General features: G+C 38.8%; 2 protein-coding genes across 11 annotated transcripts in view; one reads left to right on the forward strand and one right to left on the reverse strand.

The window, feature by feature from the left end:
• Positions 1 to 10,288, reverse strand: part of SESN1 (sestrin 1) — a 131,912-nt gene extending 121,624 nt beyond the window's left edge. For all 7 annotated transcript variants that reach the window (XR_002175235.3, XM_019929539.3, XM_019929537.3 and 4 more), the window contains exon 1: positions 10,010 to 10,288. Coding sequence is in view for 6 of the 7 variants with exons in the window: in XM_019929539.3 (XP_019785098.1) it covers positions 10,010 to 10,288 (279 nt within the window). In the remaining variant the exon portion in view is untranslated. The remainder of the gene's footprint in view (positions 1 to 10,009) is intronic.
• A 1,141-nt stretch (positions 10,289 to 11,429) lies between these two features.
• The window catches only part of CEP57L1 (centrosomal protein 57 like 1), a 90,962-nt gene continuing 79,846 nt past the window's right edge, over positions 11,430 to 22,545 (forward strand). For 2 of the 4 annotated variants that reach the window (XR_012324776.1, XR_012324775.1), the window contains exon 1: positions 11,563 to 11,759. The gene's annotated coding sequence lies outside the window, so the exon portion shown is untranslated. Of the gene's footprint in view, positions 11,540 to 11,562; positions 11,760 to 22,545 lie in introns of those variants that run through there. The other 2 variants (XM_033867608.2, XM_019929546.3) reach the window with 2 other exon arrangements.

Genomic DNA, 22,545 nt, shown 5'->3' on the forward strand with positions numbered 1-22,545 from the left:
AGTAGGTGAAAACTTTCCCAGTTGCCCAGAGACTTGGGGTACCCTAAAGGGCATATGGTGCCAGAGGGCTCAACTTCCCATCTCCTCTCCCCCAACTGCACTGTGAGGGCAAAACAGAATACTAATAGTTAATATTCACTGAGTGCTGAGTTACAGTAAACATTGCACTTGTTACCTCATTTAATCCTCACAACTCTGTGAGGGAACTGAGGCTTAAGCAGATTATATAACTTGCCCAAGGTCACAAAGCTTGGCAGAGTAGGACTTAGAGCCAGGTCTGACTAACTCTAAAGCCCATGGTTTAAGCATGCTCCTTTACTGCTGTCCAGGTATTAAAGCACAGGCCTTGGCAATGGACCTCTCCATGTACACTTGACCCCTGGATGACACATGCACCTGCACCTGTTTGCCTGCGACCCCTCCCTACTGGTGCCACGTTGACATACTAGAATGGTGCTGAACTCCAAGGAGGGGATGGATGCTACAGATCTGCCATCACCAACGGAGCAAAATTCTGAGTAAGTCCACCACTTACCCTGAGGCAGTGGTTGGTTAGAAGCATCCTTTGGTAAAGTTGGACATAGCATTAATATGTTAATATATTAAAATTTACTGTACAAAAGGCAATTAGGGGTGTAAATACATGTGGATACAAAGAGTGGGATATATGAAAGTCAATTATAAGTCAATACATAAAAATCCTAAACTCTAAACAGAAAAATCCTAAAGTAATGCCAGTTTGGAGTTTGACTCATTAGCTAAAAGACCTAGATCAAGTTCATCATCATCTTCTTTATTATCACCAATATTCATCACCATCATCACCAATATTTACTGAGCACTTACTGTGTATCAGGCCCACTTCTACATACTTTACTGTTCACTTAATTCTCAAAACTACCCTGTGAGAGTGGTATTATTATCCTCATATTACAATAAGTAAACAGTCTCAAAAAGTTTATTCGTAATTAACTTTGTACAGTATATCAAAGTTTACAAAATGCTTTACCAATATGATCTCCTTTAATTTTTATAATCACATCACAAGGCAGATATTAAAATTATGTCAATTCACAAATGAGGAAACAGACTACAGAGGTTAATTTATTCATGGCTGGTAAAGAAAATCCAAGATCTTTAAACCCTTCTGAAGCAACATCTCTAGTCAATGTGAGACTGTATATTTAAAATAGATGGTTAGAAAGAAAAAAAAAAATCAAGAAAAAGCAAAAGCTTCTTTTGTTTTTAAAGTAGAATAATGATTAAAATTAAGAGACGCTTACAGCCTTTTCTTTGATATGCCAAAAGATAGTTAAGCACAGCGCTTGGCATATAGTAGGTACACAGTAAATACCTCATGAATGAAATGAGAAAAAATATTCAGTGCATTCAGTGGTAAAATCTATACAGCCTCAATAAAATTTCATTTATGCTCAGAATCTCTGTCATCAAGAAAACTGAATAAATACAGATTAATATTTTATAATTTAAGACTGCCAATGTATACATTACTTGTTAGATGAAAAAATAGACACACCTTAATTTGGTGATGTGTAATCACTATCAATGACCTTGAGAGATCTTATTTTGTGAGAAACCCCGTCTCCCTATCATTTAAATCACTTTTTACTTTTGAAAGGCTTCTCTAAATATGTCCTTCGGTACCACTGATCATATCATTCTACCATTATTTTGCAAGGCTTGGCCTTTATCACATGATCGGAAGAATTTCTTACTGTGTTTAGGCTATGAATAGCATTTGAAAAATTACTCAGTTATAATTATAGACAGCTAACACCTGCCAACTTGCTAGAAAATGAAATCATGTCAAGTTTAAAGACGACTGCAATGCTTGTCAAACAGTGAAGTGTGAAAACAGTAAATGCTCATTTTTAGTGGGGTAAACTAAGATTCTAATTAGACTTTACTGAATATTACACATAGAATTGACAAATTATCCTAGCTATTTAAGAAAGCATATGTATATGTATGTATGTGCATATTTTATATATATATAAAATACATACGTATATATTATATATGTATAAAATATTGTCAATTTAAACAATTTTTAAGTTAAAACATTAATACTATTCATTTAATGAATATGTATATATGAAAGTTGATTTGGGTAATATAACTAACAAAACTCACACCATAAATTTTATTTTCCTTTAGTATGGTTTAAAAGCTTAGGAAGTTGTTTGAAGGTAATTTTATAATATAATATTTTAAAAATCTATGAAGACCTTTCCCTTTTAAAATTAAAAAGAGTCAGATTTAAAGAAAGCATAAAACTAAAAGTATTTCATTTTTCTAAGGTAATTCCATATTTCATTGCAATCTTATTAGATTTTTCTATAAGTAATTGTAGAAAAGAGATAAGAACATGAGAAGACATGATTCTTGTGTTGCCAAATTTCACAAGTCTTTTTCATATAAACTGAAACATGTCACAAATGGTGACAGTTTACTAGCAGTATACAGGCTTTCAACAATAAAAACGCCTATTGTGAAAGTCCAATAAATGGTCCTAACAGCTATCCTACAAAAACTCCCTAAGTATTTTCAGTGAAAAAGCATTTTTTTTAAAAAACAAGCATCTTTTTTTTCTTTGAGCAATATTTTTTAACACCTTTATTGGAGTATAATTGCTTTATAATGTTGTGTTAGTTTCTGCTGTATAACAAAGTGAATCAGCTATATGTATACATATATCCCCTAATCTCCTCCCTCTTGCATCTCCCTCCCACCCTCCCTATCCCACCCCTCTAGGTGGTCACAAAGCATGAAGCTGATCTCCCTGTGCTATGTGGCTGCTTCCCACTAGCTATCTATTTTACGTTTGGTAGTGTATATATGTCCATGCCACTCTCTCACTTCGTCCCAGCTTACCCTTCCCCCTCCCTGTGTCCTCAAGTCCATTCTCTATGTCTGCGTCTTTATTCCTGTCCTGCCCCTAGGTTCTTCAGAAACTTTTTTTTTTTATTTCATATGTGTTTAGCATACAATATTTGTTTTTCTCTTTCTGACTTACTTCATTCTGTATGACAGACTCTAGGTCCATCCACCTCACTACAAATAACTCAATTTCATAAAAAACAAGCATCTTTTAAAGACTGTTTTTCTATACACAAATGTCATGGTAAATGTATCTTTACTGACATTAGTTTAACTTGGTGTAGTAACCAACAGGAAAAAAAGCAAAGCATAAAATAATGTTCCCATAGTGTGGGTTAAACTTCCAGTCTGCCCATTGCCCCTAGTAATACCATTATCAAATATTCTGAAGAACCCTCAGATGCCCCTGAGTTTACTGTGCTAGTGTAACTGAAGTAGTAGTTCATAACATCAAGGTCAATTAAGGTCTTTCTCTCTTAATGTAATAAATATGATCTACAAAAGCTGGGTCAAAGTAAATCCTATTTTCTATTGACTTCAATTAAAAACTAAATATTTGGGGCTTCCCTGGTGGCGCAGTGGTTGAGAGTCCGCCTGCTGATGCAGGGGACACAGGTTCGTGCCCCTGTCTGGGAAGATCCCACAAGCCGCGGAGGGGCTGGACCTGTGCGCCATGGCCGCTGAGCCTGCGCGTCCGGAGCCTGTGCGCCGCAGCGGGAGAGGCCACAACAGTGAGAGGCCCACGTACCGCAAAAAAAATAAAATAAAAATAAAAGTAAATATTTTATCATGGTGTGAAAAAAACAGACTGATTTGAGAAACTGTGACAAAGAAGAGATTGTAATTGGTGGCGAGGCTTGCTTGGTGCTGATATACATCCAGCATAACTTTCATCCTTTTATGCAATTTAAGTACTGCCTTCCCTCCACCAGCATCTCCCCTGTCCTTCCACAAATTCTAAAATTTCCCCGTGCCTCTGGTTCCTCCAGTACATGCTAATTTGCTACTCATAAACACTGTTTTTAGATATGAAATTATTTATGATTAAGACATAACACCAAATAGGGCCCCATTGTTTCAAAGTTCTAAGTGATTAATAATCCTTCATCAAACCGAAGATTCTACAGCTACTTTCTGTCACATCAAAGTTTCAACAAATCCTTAAGTTGGCTGTTTAAGTTATTATCTACTCAATTGGTTAAAAGATATCCTGCAAATTTCTAATGGCTTACAAAAGGAAAATAAATATAACCCTAAAACAAAGAGAACAGCACATCTATTTTCAAATTCTTTTACTCCAAGAATGATCTGTATAGCACTTTAAGGGCACACAGTATTAAAGACAAGAAAATAATTCTAATTAAGCTAAACTATTGTTTCAGGGAGTCCTCCTGACATAAACAACCCATGACCTTAAATTGAAATCTAATAGGCAAGTGTTTAACATCCCATTTCCCCACAAAACACTACATCTCATTTATAAACAAAAACAATGTTAGAAAAATATTTTAAAAATTGATCATTCTGGTTTTTTGTTTGTTTCCATGCTAAAGACCATTTGGGGCACTATAGCAGGAATAAAATATTTGAAATCTGAAAACTTAAAAAAAAAGAGTATCCGTGTTAGTTTCAATCTTTCTTAAAAGTCAGAACAAAGGAAGAGGACACTGAGGGTAGATAGTGTAGATATGATTCATCCTGTAAGCCAGTGAGTAGAAAGAACATAGGCTTTTTACTTTGTTTTCAAAGCATTTAGAAAAAAAAAAAGTTAAAGATTTGCCTTCAACTTCTTTACATTCTTCTTCCAAAGAAGCCCAGACAACCTGAGGGTAAATAGTATTCTCCTCTGAGCTCAAAAGCAAAGAAAGAAAGTGGTCAAAGATAGGAATAAGAGGAAGCAGGAGGCTTTCTGAGGGAAAGGGACTGAGTTCTCAGTGTATCAATAAAATAAGGAAGGCCAAAAAACAGTGGATATGGAAGAGAGAAGCTCAGTGTAAACACTGAAAGAGGACTTTCATATTTGCTGTGATACCTAAGAGTCAGCAGTGAATGTTTGAGATGGACTACCTTAAATTTTTGGCTTTGACTAGACACGGCAGTAAAATAGAAATAAAAACAAAACAATCATCTTAAAAGGCCAAATCTGCTTCTAGAATGTTCCGAATCTGTTATATTTTATAGCATCATTATAAATTAGTTACATTTCCAATCTAATAGAATCTAAATTATAACTAGACCAAAGCAATATATTACCTAGTTAGATATCAGTTTTATTGGCAGCCTCTGACTAACCTGTCTTCTGTCCCTCTTCTTCCTCACCAACAGAAACCTTTGTTCACACGATGGGGGCTCTTCTGGCTCTTAGGGGCTGAATGTGGATTAATCCAAACCAAAAATAGAAATGCCCAATTTCTTTGCCAGTTACTGGCTTAGTAAAGGGCATGTGACACTGGTCAATAGAAACTGAGAAGAAGTCTGCTGGAAGGTTTCTGGGGAAAGCTTTTCTTCCCTAATAGAGGCATGGGGAAAAACTCTTTTCCTCTTAGCTGCAAATGGTCAATGACTACACATGGTGCCTGGAGAACAAATAGATAAAAGGCAAAAAGGTAACATAGTTCAGCTAATGAATCAATCTTTCAGGCTTGAAATAGCCTAACTTCCAGACTCATTATGCGAACAATAGGAGGTTTACTAACCTCTTACTGTTAAACCTACAAACTATATATTACCCAATGGATACCAACTGGATACTCCAACTGCAACTCTACAACTATAAATATGCACCATACCCAACAACTAAAGTTTCATTTCTCCCTGGGGGGTAACAATCACTTCACTAAATGAAAGTCTCCTCCATCCCACTTAAGATAAATACTTCTTACTTGGTCTAAGTTTTCTACCTTAAGCCAAGTTACTTTCAGATAGTGTTAATTGCTGACAGGCATATAAGAAAATTTGTTTTCCTTTGTCATGGTATAGAAATGAAAAGGATCAAATGACTACTCTTGGAAAAGTACTTGGCTATTTTGGATACTCCTCATAATGTTTTGATGAATATACACATACTCACATTTCCCCCCTTAATTACATGTATCATAAAGACAATAGCTCACCAGTGGACTATAATAGTATATTGGGCCACTCCATTCATTTGCTTAGGGAATCAAGCATATCCAAAAGGTATTATGGGTGTAAACAAACAAACAAACAGCACAACTAAAATCTCCTATGAGAACAGAAGACCTTCCTCTAAAACAGGGAACAAATCTAATTGATCTTCCAGTCCTGACTATAGTGCCTGGCACAGAATAGTTCTCAAAAATGTGTTGAACAGATTTAAGTATGCTGACTTGAAATCAATAAATTGAGAACAGGAATACAAACAGAGAATGCTATCTCTCAATGTGCCAATTTTTTACATGTTTAGCCATTCTGAGTTGAATCCATCCTACCACCACCCTACCATATCTTCCTGACCATACTCCTCTGAGCTGACCTATAGCAATTAAGGGCCCCTTCAGGAACAGCTGCAAGAATTGCAAATGCAGTTCAGCTTTTGCTGCTTACTAGTGAATAACAAGGCATTACAGAGCACTACATTATTTTGTTTCCCTTGTGAGGCTGCAGCGTTAAGTGGACGCCAGATGATGCTGGACATTAAGTAACATACTTAAGTTTAGATTCTATCCTAAAGGATTTTAGGGAGGAGAGAAACATGGTCAGCTTTTTATTTTAGATAAATAGCTCTGCAATTACGTGGAGGATGGATATAAAGGCGGTTGAGAAAAGTGAGAGATAAGAATGTCAGGAGTAGAAAAGTGGTGGCAGGGGCAGAAATCCCTTTAAGAGCTATTTCTAATCAGATTTATCATAGGCAACTTAATCTCAACATGTCCAAAACAGAACTCACCATTCCCCTCAAGTGACCCTCTACCACTCTTTTGTCTCCCGAAATGATTTAATTATTCACCAAGGAGTTCAAGCTAGAAACTTTAGAGCCATCCTTGATTTTATTTTCCTCATCTCCTATATCCAATTAAATACTATACCCCATAGGTTCTAACTCCTAGCTATCTCCCAAATCTATTCACCTTTTTCCACTTTGCCCACTACATCTTACTCCACCATTTTTGCTTTGGACTAGTGAACAACCTCCTAACTGTTGTACATTCACTCTCGACCCCCGAAATCCATTCTTCAAATTGCTTCCAAAGTGATGCTTCTAATACACCATGTATCATGTCACCATCTTGCTCAACACCCCTCCGTGGCTTCCCATTGTTGCTAGGATAAAGCCTACAACTCCTAACATGGCCCACAAGATCCTCTGTTCTCTGGCTCCTGCCTAAAAACAGAATTCCTAACTTTATGGGTGTTTCTTATGTGCTAGGCACTGTGCTATGCTTTATAAGCATTATTTCATTTTATTCTCATTGTGAGGCAGGAACTATTAGCATCACCCTCATTCTGCAGGTGAGAAAACTGAGTCAAGGAGAGATTATGTAACTTACCTAAGGCTGTAGAGTTCAGGTCTGACTCCAGAGCATGTACTTAAACTTTCACACTCTCCTCACACTGTATGCTCCAACCACACTGCATTACTTTCCACTCCTAAATTCACCTGCTCTCTCTTACCATGAGGCCTTCACACACACTATTCCCTATACATGGAATGTCCCTCTCACAAATCTCATTTTTGCCTGGATAATATCTATTCATTTCTGCTTAAATGCCATCTCTTCAGGGAAGTCTTCCTTTACTATCTAAAATTATATTGTTTATTTGTTTATGGTCTGTCTCCCTTCAGTAGAATGTCAAAATTGTTACCACTGATTCTCAGTTCTTAGAATGGCATTCATCAGGGGTTCAATTAACATTTGTTGAATGAAGGCATGAATGAATGATGTAGGGATGAAAACTCCCTAATCTAGTAACTTCATCTATTCAGACTAAGAAACAGTATTTATTTAGTAGCTTCCAGGTCCCAGTCAACACTCTTGAGAACTTACAGCTGAGCCTGCGCGTCCGGAGCCTGTGCTCCGGGAGAGGAGCTCTGTCTCTCCCACAGGCTCTGGGAGAGACAGACACATAAACATGTGATTATAGCCCAATATAAGTAAAGTGCCTGTTAGAATTGTAGCTGGAATAATGTGCAATAGATGCAGAGATGAGAAAGAAGGCATAAATTGATGGGAAATCTTTACAGGAGAGATTCTTGAATCCTTTTGCAGGATGAATGAGTCTTGAAATACATATCACACAGTCCATGTATTTCTTTTATGAAAGGGGAGAGCAGCATCCATTACATATGGGGCACTTTACATCTCAGTTATCATAATTTATATTATTTATTATAGTAATACACCTCTGTATTGTTATTACCATTTTATAGATGTGGAAATCCAAGCTTAAGAGAGGTCAAGTAACTTAACTCGTTCAAGGGTATGCAGTATATTAATAAAGGAGGAGAACCTGAGCCCAGGTCTGACACCAGTACCACTTTACTTACCATTATGTTAGTCCTTTGACCCTGTACTCCCCAGAACCTCATTACTTCTGTTTTCAATCTAACTCTTAACAAAACTGGTTATCTGGTTTCCCATTCTAATATAAAAAAAAGTAGCAAAATAAAAGATTCAGGAAGAGACTGAAGTGAAGTATACCAACAGTAAGGTAAGGAACAGAAAGACTATAAAAATTGAACACACAAATTCAAACAAAATGTATCATACAGGCCTACATATACATTCCACCCTCAGCTGTACAAGAGTATGTACTTGATGTGCATAATGATGACCCCATTATGAAAAAAACTGTTGTTGTAGTCACTACACTAAAAGATAGAGAAATAACTTTTGATGCTCAAAGAGGTAAACTTCAAGTACTAGAATAATTCCTCTCTAGTAACTCTGGATAAATATAAATTGTAACTATTGTTTCCACAGCGTTTGTGAGAAGAAATATCCAGAGATCTTAGAGTCTTCATTTTATACACATTCTTATTTTTCTGTTGCTTTAAACTGAATTCAAACCAAAATAGAAAAACTGTTCATCTTAGCTTACATATATACCCAAGTAAATTATAAATTTAAAAAACTTCTCATACTGTGACTTTGAACACATGTGGATTGAGTAATTTAGACTGATGAGCTTAAAGACCATTTCTGACAATTCTTAATATCTAAAAATCTTTCCCTTAAAAAAAAACCTTCTAATATATCTTCTAATAAAACAAGATAAATTGAATATGTACAAACAGGAGGAAAACTATAACATCGTTTATCCTTTGCACTCACAACTTAAATAGGTATATATGTGAAAAAAAAGAATCAAACAACTTAGGCAAACACAGAGAAAGCTAGTTAAGTAACTGACCATAACAGCCTACCATTCACTCAACCTGAATCCAATTCTTCAATCTGCAGATGTCAGCTCCTTTATAACATGGGCTTTTATTATTTTATATAATTCTTTCAGGAAAAAAAGGTTGCATTTAGGGAACAGATTCTCGGGTTTTTTGCTTTGTTTTTAAGAACAAGAGGAAATTGTTTCACCAGTTATCTCGAACAAGCTGACTAGGAAATATTTCTTTATCATTTTAGAGGGTTTTAAACGTGAAACTTTCCACAGAGAACACTGTTTGTAGCAATGTGAAAAGCATACTGGCTACACTTCTCAACAACACATAAAAATGAATATAAGGAAAAGTAAGTATTCATTTGTAATTAACTGTAGTTTTCACATATTTTGCCCAGGAGGAATGCATTTCTTTAAAAAATTTTTTTATACAGCAGGTTTTTATTAGTTATCTATTTTATACATATTAGTGTATATATGTCAATCCCAATCTCCCAATGGAGGAATGATGCATTTCTGCTAATACTCTCTAGAAAGACAATACTTGTTTAGTTGTATTTGAAAATTACTTTTACTTTAGTTCACCTTGTCCAATTTTAACCCCAAATTCAATGTTTTACAACAGTCTAAATTTAAGATGTTGAGTGGTTCAAATTATAACAATCTATTTGAAGCAAATACAAAGTGAATATCTGCAAGTAAAACTTCACATTACTAGATAAACAGTTGTACTTATAATGTTATTTCTTACCTGGACGCTCTTCAGAATAAACTCACTTCTCTCTCTTACATCTTTAAAGGGACACCTCTTAGAAAGCATAAGCAGATGAGCAAGAAGCTTATTCAACCCATCCAAAGAAACAGCATTTGAAAGGCCGTCTGCTGGACGATAAGGTGTCTCTTTCACCAAACGAAGACACTCGGTTTTTCTCACAATGATCTGCCTAATGTTTTCCAGTGCTGTCTCTCTAGTAGTTGAATCTCTACTGCACAGTCCATCCCATCTCACTTCATTCTCTCCTTCAGCCATGACAATTGGAGTTTTTTCTTTGCTGTCTTCAGTTACCTTTCAGCATGTCCCCCAAAGCACTTTGCATTTTTTAAAACGAGAAATGTAAGAATAAAATCAGAGAACTCGAATCGTCATGAAAACATACGTCTGGGTGACATTTGGAGGCAGAAGTGTCTTCGATCTACAAGATAGAGCTCGCCCTCTCCTTCTGCCCGGAGGGGCAGTCTTCTGGTCAGAGACTGAGAAAAAAAGTTGGAAAGTTGAAACCTTACAGCGCTGGCTTTGCTGGACAGGCAGTGTCGGGAAAGCGTTCTCCTCCGTCTCTCGGCGTCAGCGGATATCCTCACGTTGTGGAGCTGTCAAACCCGTACTCTGCCCAAAAAGGCTGGTAACAGCTGAACGCTCACCAGCCATTCGGTGTTTTTTGTCTGTGCAGCCACGGTGTTCTCGGGAGCGTTCCCATTCCGCCCCTCCTCCGGCACCAGTCCCCGCCTTCCGCAGCTCCTCCCTCCCGGCCAGGCGCTGGCTGGGAAGGCTTGCCGAGCCCTGGCTTGCTGGCCCCGGCGGCCAGAGACCCTGGCGCTCCCGGGTGGTCGGCAGCCTCGTGCAGCCGCTGTCTCGGTGGCGGCGTTGGGGGAAATCGTCTCCGGCCTGCCGGTTCCGGACTCCCCGGGCAGACGCCGTTTCTTTTCCAATCCTTGCGTCCTCGCCCACCGCCCGCCAGGCCAGACAGGCACAGGGCGGCCCCGCAATCCCCGAGCGCGGGGCTGGGGAGCGAAGCTGGTGGAACGGCTGGGCCCGCGGCGCAGAGCCCGCCCCTTCGCCCAGCCCCATCGGTGGGGCTCGGCCCAGAGGGCGGGAGCGGGGAGGGAAGATGGGGTCCTCACCCCCAGCCCCTCCCCTTTCTCCGCCCGGCACAAACGAGGAGCCGCCCCCGCCCCTGCGCCCTGTTCCCCGCCCAAGCAGACGCGACCCGCGGAGGCAAAGCCATTGGAAAAAACCCCGCCCTCCCACAGGCTACCTCCTAGACCCCAAGTCCGCGCGCGGCCGCCAACTGCTGCCGGCCGTTACGCTTGCGTGACGGCGGGCAGCGCGCATGCGCCTTAAAAGGCAGTTAAGCTGCGCCGGGGGGGTGTTCTAGCTGCTCTGAGGTTTGGATTCTTTGGCCTGAACAAGGGGAAAGGAAAATAAGGGACAGCTGAAGTACACAAGCACGGCAGAGAGTGTAGCACAGACGTACACCTGGAAGTTCTTGAATTTAAATTTAAGGTCAGCCTAAAAATAGAAACGGTCTCTTTATTACGCTAAACCCAGGTTTAAGAAGGCAGGGCGTACTCGCATTGACTTCTGGGAAGTATAGTTTTGGTGCCCTCGGCGCGTTCTGTTTGCGACAGAAACTACCGCCCCCGTGAGCCACTGCGACGTAGCCTGTGGCGGCCTGCGAGCCAAGGGTTAGCGTTGACGGAGATTGACTGAGAGCGTCGGTTTGGTGAGCATTGTGGGCTTGGTTGCCACTTTTCCTTTGACAGGATTTTTCCTTCATTTCCTCTGGGATTTTAGAAACCAAGCCATCTAGGGCTGTATCCTTAGTCCAGGGACTTCTGTTAGTAATCTATGTGGGAAGGACTAGTCCGGGTGCCCAATCCCGAGGGCGCGTTGAGGCGAGAATTTGGGAATGGTTGCTATCCTGAGGGTCGGAGGGTGCAGCATAAGGCCAGGGAAGGAGGATGCTGTGGAACCGGGTGCTCCGCGCTGCTGCCTCTACTTCCGCTCTCTCAAGTGGGCTCGCGCGGCATGGATTAAGTACCCCTATGCAATTGCACCTGTTTGCCATTGCACAGGGTTGTGGTTTATTTGATCAGTCAAATGTCACCGCAAGCCAGGCTTTCAAAGAGAGTTGTAAAATCCCTTTTGTATGAGACTAAAGGAGAAAGAATCCCCGGTATTCCTAAATATGAATTTTTGCAGGCTTTAAGGATACAATATGAAGAGAGACATAAAAATCTCCAAAATTTAGTATTTTTTAAAGATTCAATCATTTGTTTACAAATTACTGTTTGATTTTAAAAAGTCATTCCTCTTGAGGAAAGTCGACGTTTGAAGTGTTGTCAATGGACTGAAGACCAAATTAGGTTTTAATCCTTCACGTTGCAGAATAGATGTGTTTCTTAAAACTTAGCCTTGTTAGGTACTAAGTATGCAACAGTGGAAAAGACTGTTATCTAGTTAAACTAATGGTTAAACATACTACACATTACACACATTAAACATATAGTACTATATCATTGGGATGGCTAGAAAGATCACTGAGCCCAGTCTTGGGAAGTCAGGGAAATCTTCATCTCAGGGAAAGAGGGCCAAAAGAACAGCATATGGTGAGGCCCTGAGTGAGAGAGAGAAGATAATTTCAGGAAACTGCAATAAGCCAAAATCATACATATTTTGAGAGGGATAGCTTTTTGTGTATTGATGTACTTTGAAGCAGCAAAGAGAAAGGTACTGTGAATTTTCCAGATAGTTTCTGAAAGTCATCTATCCTTGAACAGATTTATAGTTCTGATGAATTGGTTTAATTTGGAAAGCCTTTGACATTCTAATGTTACTGGTTTAAAATCAGAATTTTAAAAAATGAGAACTTCTTATGAGTATGATTTCAAAAACCAAAAAAGCCATTCCTTTTTTTTTTCTTTTTGAGGGGCTCATCCTCCTTTGTCCAGCCCACAAAGGGTAGGGTAGTTTCCTTTTTTTTTTTTTTTTCTTGCGGTACGCGAGCCTCTCACTGTTGTGGCCTCTCCCGTTGCGGAGCACAGGCTCCGGACGCGCAGGCTCAGCGGCCATGGCTCATGGGCCCAGCCGCTCCACGGCATATGGGATCTTCCCGGACCGGGGCACGAACCCGCGTCTCCTGGATTGGCAGGCGGACTCTCAACCACTGCGCCACCAGGGAAGCTCATAGGGTAGTTTCTTAAGTCCGAGTCTCCTTTTTGCTATGTAATTGAATATGATCTCATTCATAGCCATGGTTTTGCCACCACCTATGACTCTTAAATGTATAGCTCCATCCAGCTTCACCTTTCAGCTTTCTTATATACATCTTCTTGATATTTCTTGGCTATCTCAAAAGTACCTCAAACTTAACATGCCTAAAACCAAATGCATGGTTATCACCTGTGAATCTGATTGTTTTCCAGTGTTCCCTACTTCACTTTAAGACACTACCATCCACTTATGATGAAAATTTGAAACCTAAGCATTAGTACTATTTTTTTAATAAATTTATTATTTTTGGCTGCGTTGGGTCTTCGTCGCTGCGTGTGGGCTTTCTCTAGTTTCAGCTAGCGGGGGCTACTCTTTGTCGCGGTGCGCGGGCTTCTCATTGCAGTGGCTTCTCTTATTGTGGAGCACGGGCTCTAGGCGCGCGGGCTTCAGTAGTTGTGGTGCACGGGCTTAGTTGCTCCGCGGCATGTGGGATCTTCCCAGACCAGGGCTCGAACCCGTGTCTTTCTTAATGTCCTTCATACCTCTGTATCCAAATTATTATTAAGACTTATCAATTTTATCTCCCAAATATCCCTCAAATCCATCCTTTTCCATGCATCTACATAAGCACAGTCTTTTCTAAACTGCCATAATCTCTTGCCAAGACCATTGCAATAGTGATTATTCACTCTGGCCTTTCTCCATTAGTTCTCCAAACAGTAGCCAGAATAACTGTTTCAAAATTCAGATTTCTCTTAAAACCATTTAGTGATGTCCTGCCTTAATCTTAAAGGCAAAATTTCTTTGTAAGCCTAATGTCATTTGGTCCCTTTCCACCTTTCCAGCCTCACTTAGTCTACCAGTCTCCACCTATCTGTGCTTCAGCCATACAGATCTTTCTTCAGTCACTGGTTCTCATATTCCTTTTTATCCATTTGTTCACTCAACAAGTATCTGTTGAGTGCCTACTATATAACAGGACATTGAGGTTATACTACTGAGCACAATGTACAAAAGTCCCTACTCTCATAATCTTACATTCTACTAAGGAGAGATAGACAATAAAAATGTGACATATATAGTAAACGAAGACAAATGCAGTGGAGAAAAATAAGAACCAACTCAGAAGGGGGATGGAGAGTGCCAGGTTTTGGGAGGCAAGGTTCACTTTTAAATAAGGTGGTCAGAGAAGACCTAATCAAAAAGGGTCATTTGAGGGGATCTGAAGTAGGAGGAGGAGTAAGTCATGCAGATGCCTGGAGGAGGAACGTTTCTGTGAAGAGAACAGCCGGTGCAAAGGCCTGCGGGTCCTCACATTTGACAAATAACAGTGTGGCAGGAGAGGAGAAAAACATGAGGTCACAGAGGATGGAGGTCATGTAGGTGATTGAAAGAACTTTGACTTTTTTGATTGAGATAGGAGGCCGTTGCAAGGTTTTGAGCAGATGGGTTGCATGATCTGACTTTTAAAATTGATTACTTCTTTTAAATTGTGTTGATCATGGACCATGGAGAAGCAAGTGTAGAAGCAGAGACACTAAATAGAAAGGTAAGGTAATAGTCCAGGTAAAAGATGGTAGTGGTAGTGGGCCAGGGTGATAGCAGTGGAGGCAGTGGGAAGAGGCCAGAGTCTGAATATATTATGAAAGTATAGCCAACAGGTTTGCTGACAGATTGGATATAAGGTGTGAGAGTAAAAGAGTCAAAGATGATTACAAGTTTTTAGCTTGAGCAACTAGGAGAGAATTACCATTCAGTGTCATGGGAAAGTCTCCAGATTTGTGTGTTGGGGTAGCAGGGTAAATCAGGAGTTTGGTTTGGCCGTGTTACGTTTGAGATGCCTCTAAGACATTACAGTAGAGGTGTGGAGCAGGCAGTTTGATAAATGAGTCCAGAGATGAGGGTAAAGATCTGCCTATAGATATAATTTTAAGCTTCACAGTAGTGTTTTGATAGTAGATAAACACCGAGAATAGCTGGTATCACAAAAAGAGGCACTCCATGGAGTTTGGGTCGATTTGGATTTATCTGCAACTATGCAGGATTTGCCAGTGAACCGAGAGAAAAACCTAGAGTGTGGCATCCTAGAACGCAAGTGAAAGTGGTTGAGGAGGAAGGAATGCTAAGTTATGTTAAATGCCGCTCTAGGTCAAGTGAGATGAGGATAGCTGATCACTGCATACAGTTACGTGGAGCTCACTGAGGATCTTGAGAGCAGTTTCAGTGCGGTAAAGGGTAGAAAAGCCAGAAGGGTGTTTTATTTGAGAGAATAGAAGACGAGCTAGAGACAGTGAGTATGGTACTGTTTTCTTTATCCAGACTAGTCTTTGACTCCTGTTCCTGTAGATCTTAGCTGAAATATCACTTTCTGAGAGTTTCCCTGATCTGATTAAATGCCCCTATTGCATACTATTATTGTGCTGTATACTTTACTTGCTAATAAGTTACAAATGTAGTTTTACGATTGTTAGTGTGATAATTTGACTTAAGTGTATCTGCTTCTAAAGCTTAAGCAGGCCAGAGCAGTGGCTGTGCCAGTTTTTGCACATCTTCAGCTCCGAGTACAGTGTCTGACAGAATGAACTTAATAAATACTTGACGAAAGAATGAATGGAAGAAAAATGTAATGTCAGAATTTTCAAAGGTGTTGCACATTTACCTGTTGTTTACAAAAACACAAGATAATTAATGGATGGAGGAGGATATTTTATAATGAAAACATTTTAGAAAATTAGTCTTAAAAGAGAACAAAACTGGGACTTCCCTGGTGGTCCAGTGGGTAAGACCGCGCTCCCAATGGGGGGGACCCGGGTTTGATCCCTTGTTGGGGAACTAGATCCCACATGCATGCCACAACTAAGAGTCCTCATGCCGCAACTAAAAGATTCTCCCATGCTGCAACTAAAGATCCCGCATGCCACAACGAAGATCTCGTGTGCTTCAACTAAGACTCGGCACAGCCTAAATAAATGAATAAATTTTTTTTTTAAAAAGAGAGCAAAACTTTTATTGCTAGTGAGTTGTAGTGCTCACCCTCATGAAATTGGATTTGCTGATATCTTTACCATGTTCCTGCATGTCTCATCCTGTTATAAGATAGTCGCACATATTTACGTAGAGTATAAAGTAGAGGATATCCTCTACTTTATACTCTACGTAAAAATGCGCGACTATCCTCTACATTCATTTATGCTTTAAATGAATAGTGCTCTAGTCAATAGTGCTTTCCTCTAGTCAAGGAAAAAGCTGACTGGCTGGTCTCCGACAAGAGGCTTTCACTATGAAATTCATTGATTAATTGACTGTAAGAAAAACAGGGCTTCTAAGTCTTGTGCACTTACAAACACAATCTTTCTACATGCACCAGAGTTTGTGAGATACACACACACACACACACACACACACACACACTTGACTGATGAATTTATCAGGATGCCAGTTTATTGATATACTTTGAGATATTTGTCAAGTAGATAGCATACTGATTCTCTGACTAAGGGGTTTTCTGTTTAGGAAGATTATATGAGAAATCAGGTTGCTTAGGAGCTTGGAATCACAACAAAGGAAATTAGATGTATGTTGTGGTCACTTAATAGCATTAAGCTCTGAGAACCTCTACAGTAGAGCTTAAATTGCCTCCAATTTCTGCCCATCTGAGTTAAATTTTTCTATTCCTGACAGCTGTTCTTTTTGATGAAAACATTCTGTCTTTAAATATGTTAAAACATTTATATTGTAGCCTAGTCTCTGGTCTTAGAGCCATTCTGTCTCTATAAGCTAACTTTGCATATATCTGCTCTGGTCCATTATGTACTGATTTATAGTTTAGCCTTCTGAAGGTAATATTATTTCTAAGTTTTTGTAGGCCCCACATATCACAGGGGTGTACATTGATGTTAAGCTCAACAATGAGGTCTGAGCTAGAGATGTATTATAACTATCAGCCTATTAGAGTATTTTGTTTTATTTTGCTTTTAACTTACCATGTCTGTGTGCTTACTGCGGTTCAGGCAGTCTGTTAAATGCTTTGCACTTATATTATTTGGCCCTTACATAGCTAAAAAAAAAAAAGAAATGCTAGAGTTCATCCAAAGCTTACTCTTAACCATTATGTTAGTGTTATACTATAACCATGGGAGCAAATACAATTGGCTATGGTGAGGATGCAGAATAAGAGCCACGGTAGTTTGAAACTGACCAGAGAAGGAAGGGAATAACCAGGAAATGGGCAACCAGGGTTGAAAATTTCAAGAAGAAATGACTAGTCAATATGGAGAATGCTACCAACATGTCTAGAAGGCTAAAGTTACTGAATGGTTTGACAGTAGGTAGTCTCTGTTACCCTATAATATATGCATCTGGTGTATATTCCCATATTAATATTGAATTACTATGCTGTATTGAGATAAAGACTGATTGACTTGGGTTGGCCTAGGGTAAAACCATGCTGCTCCCTGAAGATAGGAGAGTCTCTCCTAAAGGGCTGGCATTTCTCTTGTTCACCTCTACCAAAAATGTAGGTTCCAGATCAGGAAACTACAACTTGGATAAAAGGATTTAAGTGGGGATAGGTAACTCTGGATCCTTCTGGGTTCTCTTTCCTAGGTTTAGTCTTTAAGGAGGGGATATGGTAAGCATGGATTCTTGGGTGGTGGGTGCTAAAATAGTGCTCACCAGTTGAGGGTAGATCAGGAACTATGATAGAACAGGGCCTAAAAGCCCCAGAGAGAAAATCCTAACTTTTAAGATTCACTGCCTGGTTACTTTTTTGGTGTCTGTGCTTGCTTCTCTTTTATTATATTTTGACTTTGGTAAAGTCTTATTTAAATATCATAACTTTATCTTTGTTGTATCAAGATATATAGGGGAAAGAGTCATAATCATAGATCTGACAAGGCTCTAGCATTATAAGGGGAGCAGCACCCTTCTCCCAGTGAGGCCAGTGAGGAGGGACAGCGATAATGAGATCTCCAAGGGGAAAGTGAATATTAACGACAAGAACTGGAGCTTGTAGATTTAACTCATAAGTTCCTCTTCTGCATGTAGAGATTCTTCTTCCATTGTCAACCTCAGAGGATCTGAATTTTATTTATTAAAGAAGGCAGTGCCATTTTCCTATCAGAAAATGACCTTTTTCAGTGCACTTACAGGGGAATGGAGGAATGAAAGCCTGATATTTGCATTCATTTGTCGAGTATTTATTGAAAACCTAATATGGACAAGCTTTATGATTGGCACTAATTATACAGCAGCATAATTAAGAAGCTGCCATTAAGAACTGCCCTTAAGCATACAACCTGCATGGAATGTAGACTGTTCTTTGAAGAAGTTTGGCTGAACAGCGAGGGATAGAGATAGGATAGTAGCTGAAGGACTGTGTGAGTGATGATGAGAGAAGGGTGATGTTTAGCAGGTAGACTCAATGGGATTTGGTGACTGTTTGGATCATGGAGATAAAAAAAGGAAATGCCTGGGAGACTACTATCCAGATGGTAAGGAGTAACTCCTTCCATTAATCAGAGTATGGAATATATTAGGAAGACCAGTCTTGGATGGAAAGATACTGAGTCCAAGTTTGCACATGTTAATCATCTTCTTTGAGGGACCTATGAGTCATTCAGGTGAACAATGACCAGTACTGCTTATGAACACCTTCTGTACGTGAAACCCTAACTGTTCTTTGTGAGATGTAGCTGTAGATTCAAATAGTGAGAAGAGCATGGACCTTGGAGTCACAGTATCTTGGGTATGAATCCCAACTTTACTTCTTACTGGCAGTGTGAATTTGGTCAGTTATTTAACCTCACTAACTTTGAATGTGGGAGATGAAATAGCCTTAGTTTTCTTACCTGTAAAGGGAGGATAGTACCTGCCTTCCCAGGGCTGTTGTGAAGATTTAATGAGATAATATAAAGTTTTAGATTAGCAATTGGCACTCAAGAAACAGTATCATAAATCACAGCAAGATCCTTTTTGACCCACCTCCTAGAGAAATGGAAATTAAAAAAAGAATAAACAAATGGGAGCTAATAAAACTTAAAAGCTTTTGCACAGCAAAGGAAACTATAAACAAGACGAAAAGACAACCCGCAGAATGGGAGAAAATATTTGCAAATGAAGCAGCTGACAAAGGCTTAATCTCCAAAATATACAAGCAGCTCATGCAGCTCAATAACAAAAAAACAAACAACCCAATCCAAAAATGGGCAGAAGACCTAAATAGACATTTTTCCAAAGAAGATATACAGTTTGCCAACAAACACATGAAAAGATGCTCAACATCACTAATCATTAGAGAAATGCAACTCAAAACGATAATGAGGTATCACTTCACACCAATCAGAATGGGCATCATCAAAAGATCTACAAACAATAAATGCTGGAGAGGGTATGGAGAAAAGGGAACCCTTCTACACTGTTGGTGGGAATGTAAATTGATACAGCCACTATGGAGAACAGTATGGCAGTTCCTTAAAAACCTGAAAATAGAACTACCATATGACCCAGCAATCCCACTACTGGGCATATACCCTGAGAAAACCATAATTCCAAAAGAGTCATGTACCACAATGTTCATTGCAGCTCTATTTACAATAGCCAGGACATGGAAGCAACCTAAGTGTCCATCGACAGATGAATGGATAAAGAAGATGTGGCACATATATACAATGGAATATTACTCAGCCATAAAAAGAAACAAAATTGAATTATTTGTAGTGAGGTGGATGGACCTAGATAGAATCTGTCATACAAAGTGAAATAAGTCAGAAAGAGAAAAACAAATACCATACGCTAACACATATATACAGAATCTAAAAACCAAAATGGTTCTGAAGTATCTAGGGGGCAGGACAGGAATAAAGATGCACACGTAGAGAATGGACTTGAGGACACGCGGAGGGGGAAGGGTAAGCTGGGACAAAGTGAGAGAGTGGCATGGACATATATACACTACCAAATGTAAAATAGATAGCTAGTGGGAAGCAGCCGCATAGCACAGGGCTATCAGGTCGGTGCTTTGTGACCACCTAGAGGGGTGGGAGGGAGATGCAAAAGGAAAGGGATATGGGGATATAAGTATACATATAGCTGATTCACTTTGTTATACAGCAGAAACTAACACAACAATGTAAAGCAATTATACTCCAATGAAGATGTAATAAAAAATAAAAATGAAAGAAACAGTATCATCAAAATGATCATCTTTATGTAAAATAGTACTTGTCCTTCAACTTGATTGATATTAATGAAATATTTATAAGGTGCTTTGTGGTTGAACTGAAAAGTGTTATTTTGTATAATGCTACTATTGTTGGCATTCTCTAAGATTTTATAATGAGATCCTTGAATTATATTTCATTTTTCCCAAATTTACAACTTAGCTTTAATAATATTTTATATTTTAAGCTTCTTAATTGGGGAAAGTTGCTATAAGTAAAAATATGGCAATTATGATTTTTCATAAAACAGCAAAATGAGAGATTACTGTATTTCTGAGCAAGGACTCCATGTCCAGCTTTGTTATAGAAATTTTTAAAAACACCATATTTCATCTGTAACATATCTATATGATATAAAAAATGTAAAGAATGTATATTTCAAGAAAATATAATTACCAATCACATAAAATTTTATTTAATGTGGTACAGTTTTATACTGCTTAATTCAGAGCTCTTATTTTTATAATGTCTACCTTATTTTTCTAGCCACAAATAAAGTAAATAGATACTATGGAATTTAGAAGAACTTCTCCAGGTCGGTAAAACTGAGTGGTTCTTTTTTTTATTGTTGAGTTTTAGGAGTTCTTTGTATATCTTGGACACAAGTTCTTTATCAGATATGTTTTTTGCAAATACTTTCTCCCAGTCTGTGGCTTGTCTTTTCATTTTCTTGCCAGTGTCTTTTGCAAAGCAGAAGTTTTTAATTTTAATAGAGGCAAACCTGTCAGTTTTTCTTTCATGGGTTGTGCTTTTGGTATCCTAAAAGTCATTGCCAGACTCAAGGTCACCTAGATTTTCTTCTATGTTATCTTCTAGAAGTTTTATGGTTTTGTGTTTTATGTTACAGGTTTATGATCCGTTTTGAGTTAGGGTCTTTTTGGTGAAAGGTATAAGATCTGTGCCTAGATTCATTTATATGTTAAGAAAGTTTCTGCTGGATCTGAAATTATTAATTACTTTGATCAATAATATTAAAAGGTGACAGAAACTTTAAAAAAACAAATAATATACTGAATATTCACAACTATATAAGTTTTGTTCTTCAAAACTGTTCAGTGAGCGAGAGGCTCGAAGTCAGCCCAAAGATGGGGCCAGGGAGAGCTTTATCTGAAACACATCAGGAGACTGGACTAACAGCTCCATTTTAGTGCCGCTCTACTGTTATCTATTGTTAACATGTGCAGTTGGCTGAGTGCTGTATGTGCAAATTGTTTGGGGAGACTTCCTACAATTAGGAATATTTTACTTCAGTTAATACACCCTGTTATTTGTTCACATTGCTATTTCTTTGCTACTTTGCCTAGTCATACAGGCTTGCAAAAATCCACCTGTGGTTTCTCTCCAATAGTTTCACTCTTTTATACTGTGAAACAATGAAGCCATCTGAACCTTAAATATCTCCCTATATTTTGACTGACTTCAATTTTGTTTTTAAAGGAAATTTTCCTAATTATCTGCCATTTAGTAATGTGAATAGGTTTGCCTTGAAATACTTGGTTTTTCTTACTTTGGCTTGTTGGAAAACAGTTTATCAACCAATTGTTTATTATATGTGTACCTTGGTGTTTATGTGTTGCCCAGATGAATCATAAAGGCTTTTAAATGTTGAATCTTTAGATTTTATTTTTAAGGTGTCTGTAACAAAATTGATTTGAATTATGTTCTTTTAAGCCTTAAAACACCTACTTTCTGAAACACTGTCATACATACTATTCTCAGAAAAGAATTCTTTTTCTTTTTTTTGTGTTATTTTGCTTCTATCTCTCAAGAATAAATGAATGAACCACTTAAATCAGATTTACTCTTTTAATATTTTCTCCAGTTCCTCTGTCTTTGATGTTACCAGATTTACTATAATATGCTTTGAATGTCTAAATCTCCAGTATTTCTGGCATACTTTAATAGATTAAACAATTTATTATTTTTTAAAAAAATCTAGGGCTTCCCTGGTGGCGCAGTGGTTGAGAGTCCGCCTGCCGATGCAGGGGACACGGGTTCATGCCCCGGTCCGGGAAGATCCCACATGCCGCGGAGCGGCTGGGCCCGTGAGCCATGGCCGCTGAGCCTGCGCGTCCG

Source organism: Tursiops truncatus, chromosome 12 (genome assembly GCF_011762595.2).
Source record: "Tursiops truncatus isolate mTurTru1 chromosome 12, mTurTru1.mat.Y, whole genome shotgun sequence".
NCBI classification, from domain to species: Eukaryota; Metazoa; Chordata; class Mammalia; order Artiodactyla; family Delphinidae; genus Tursiops; species Tursiops truncatus.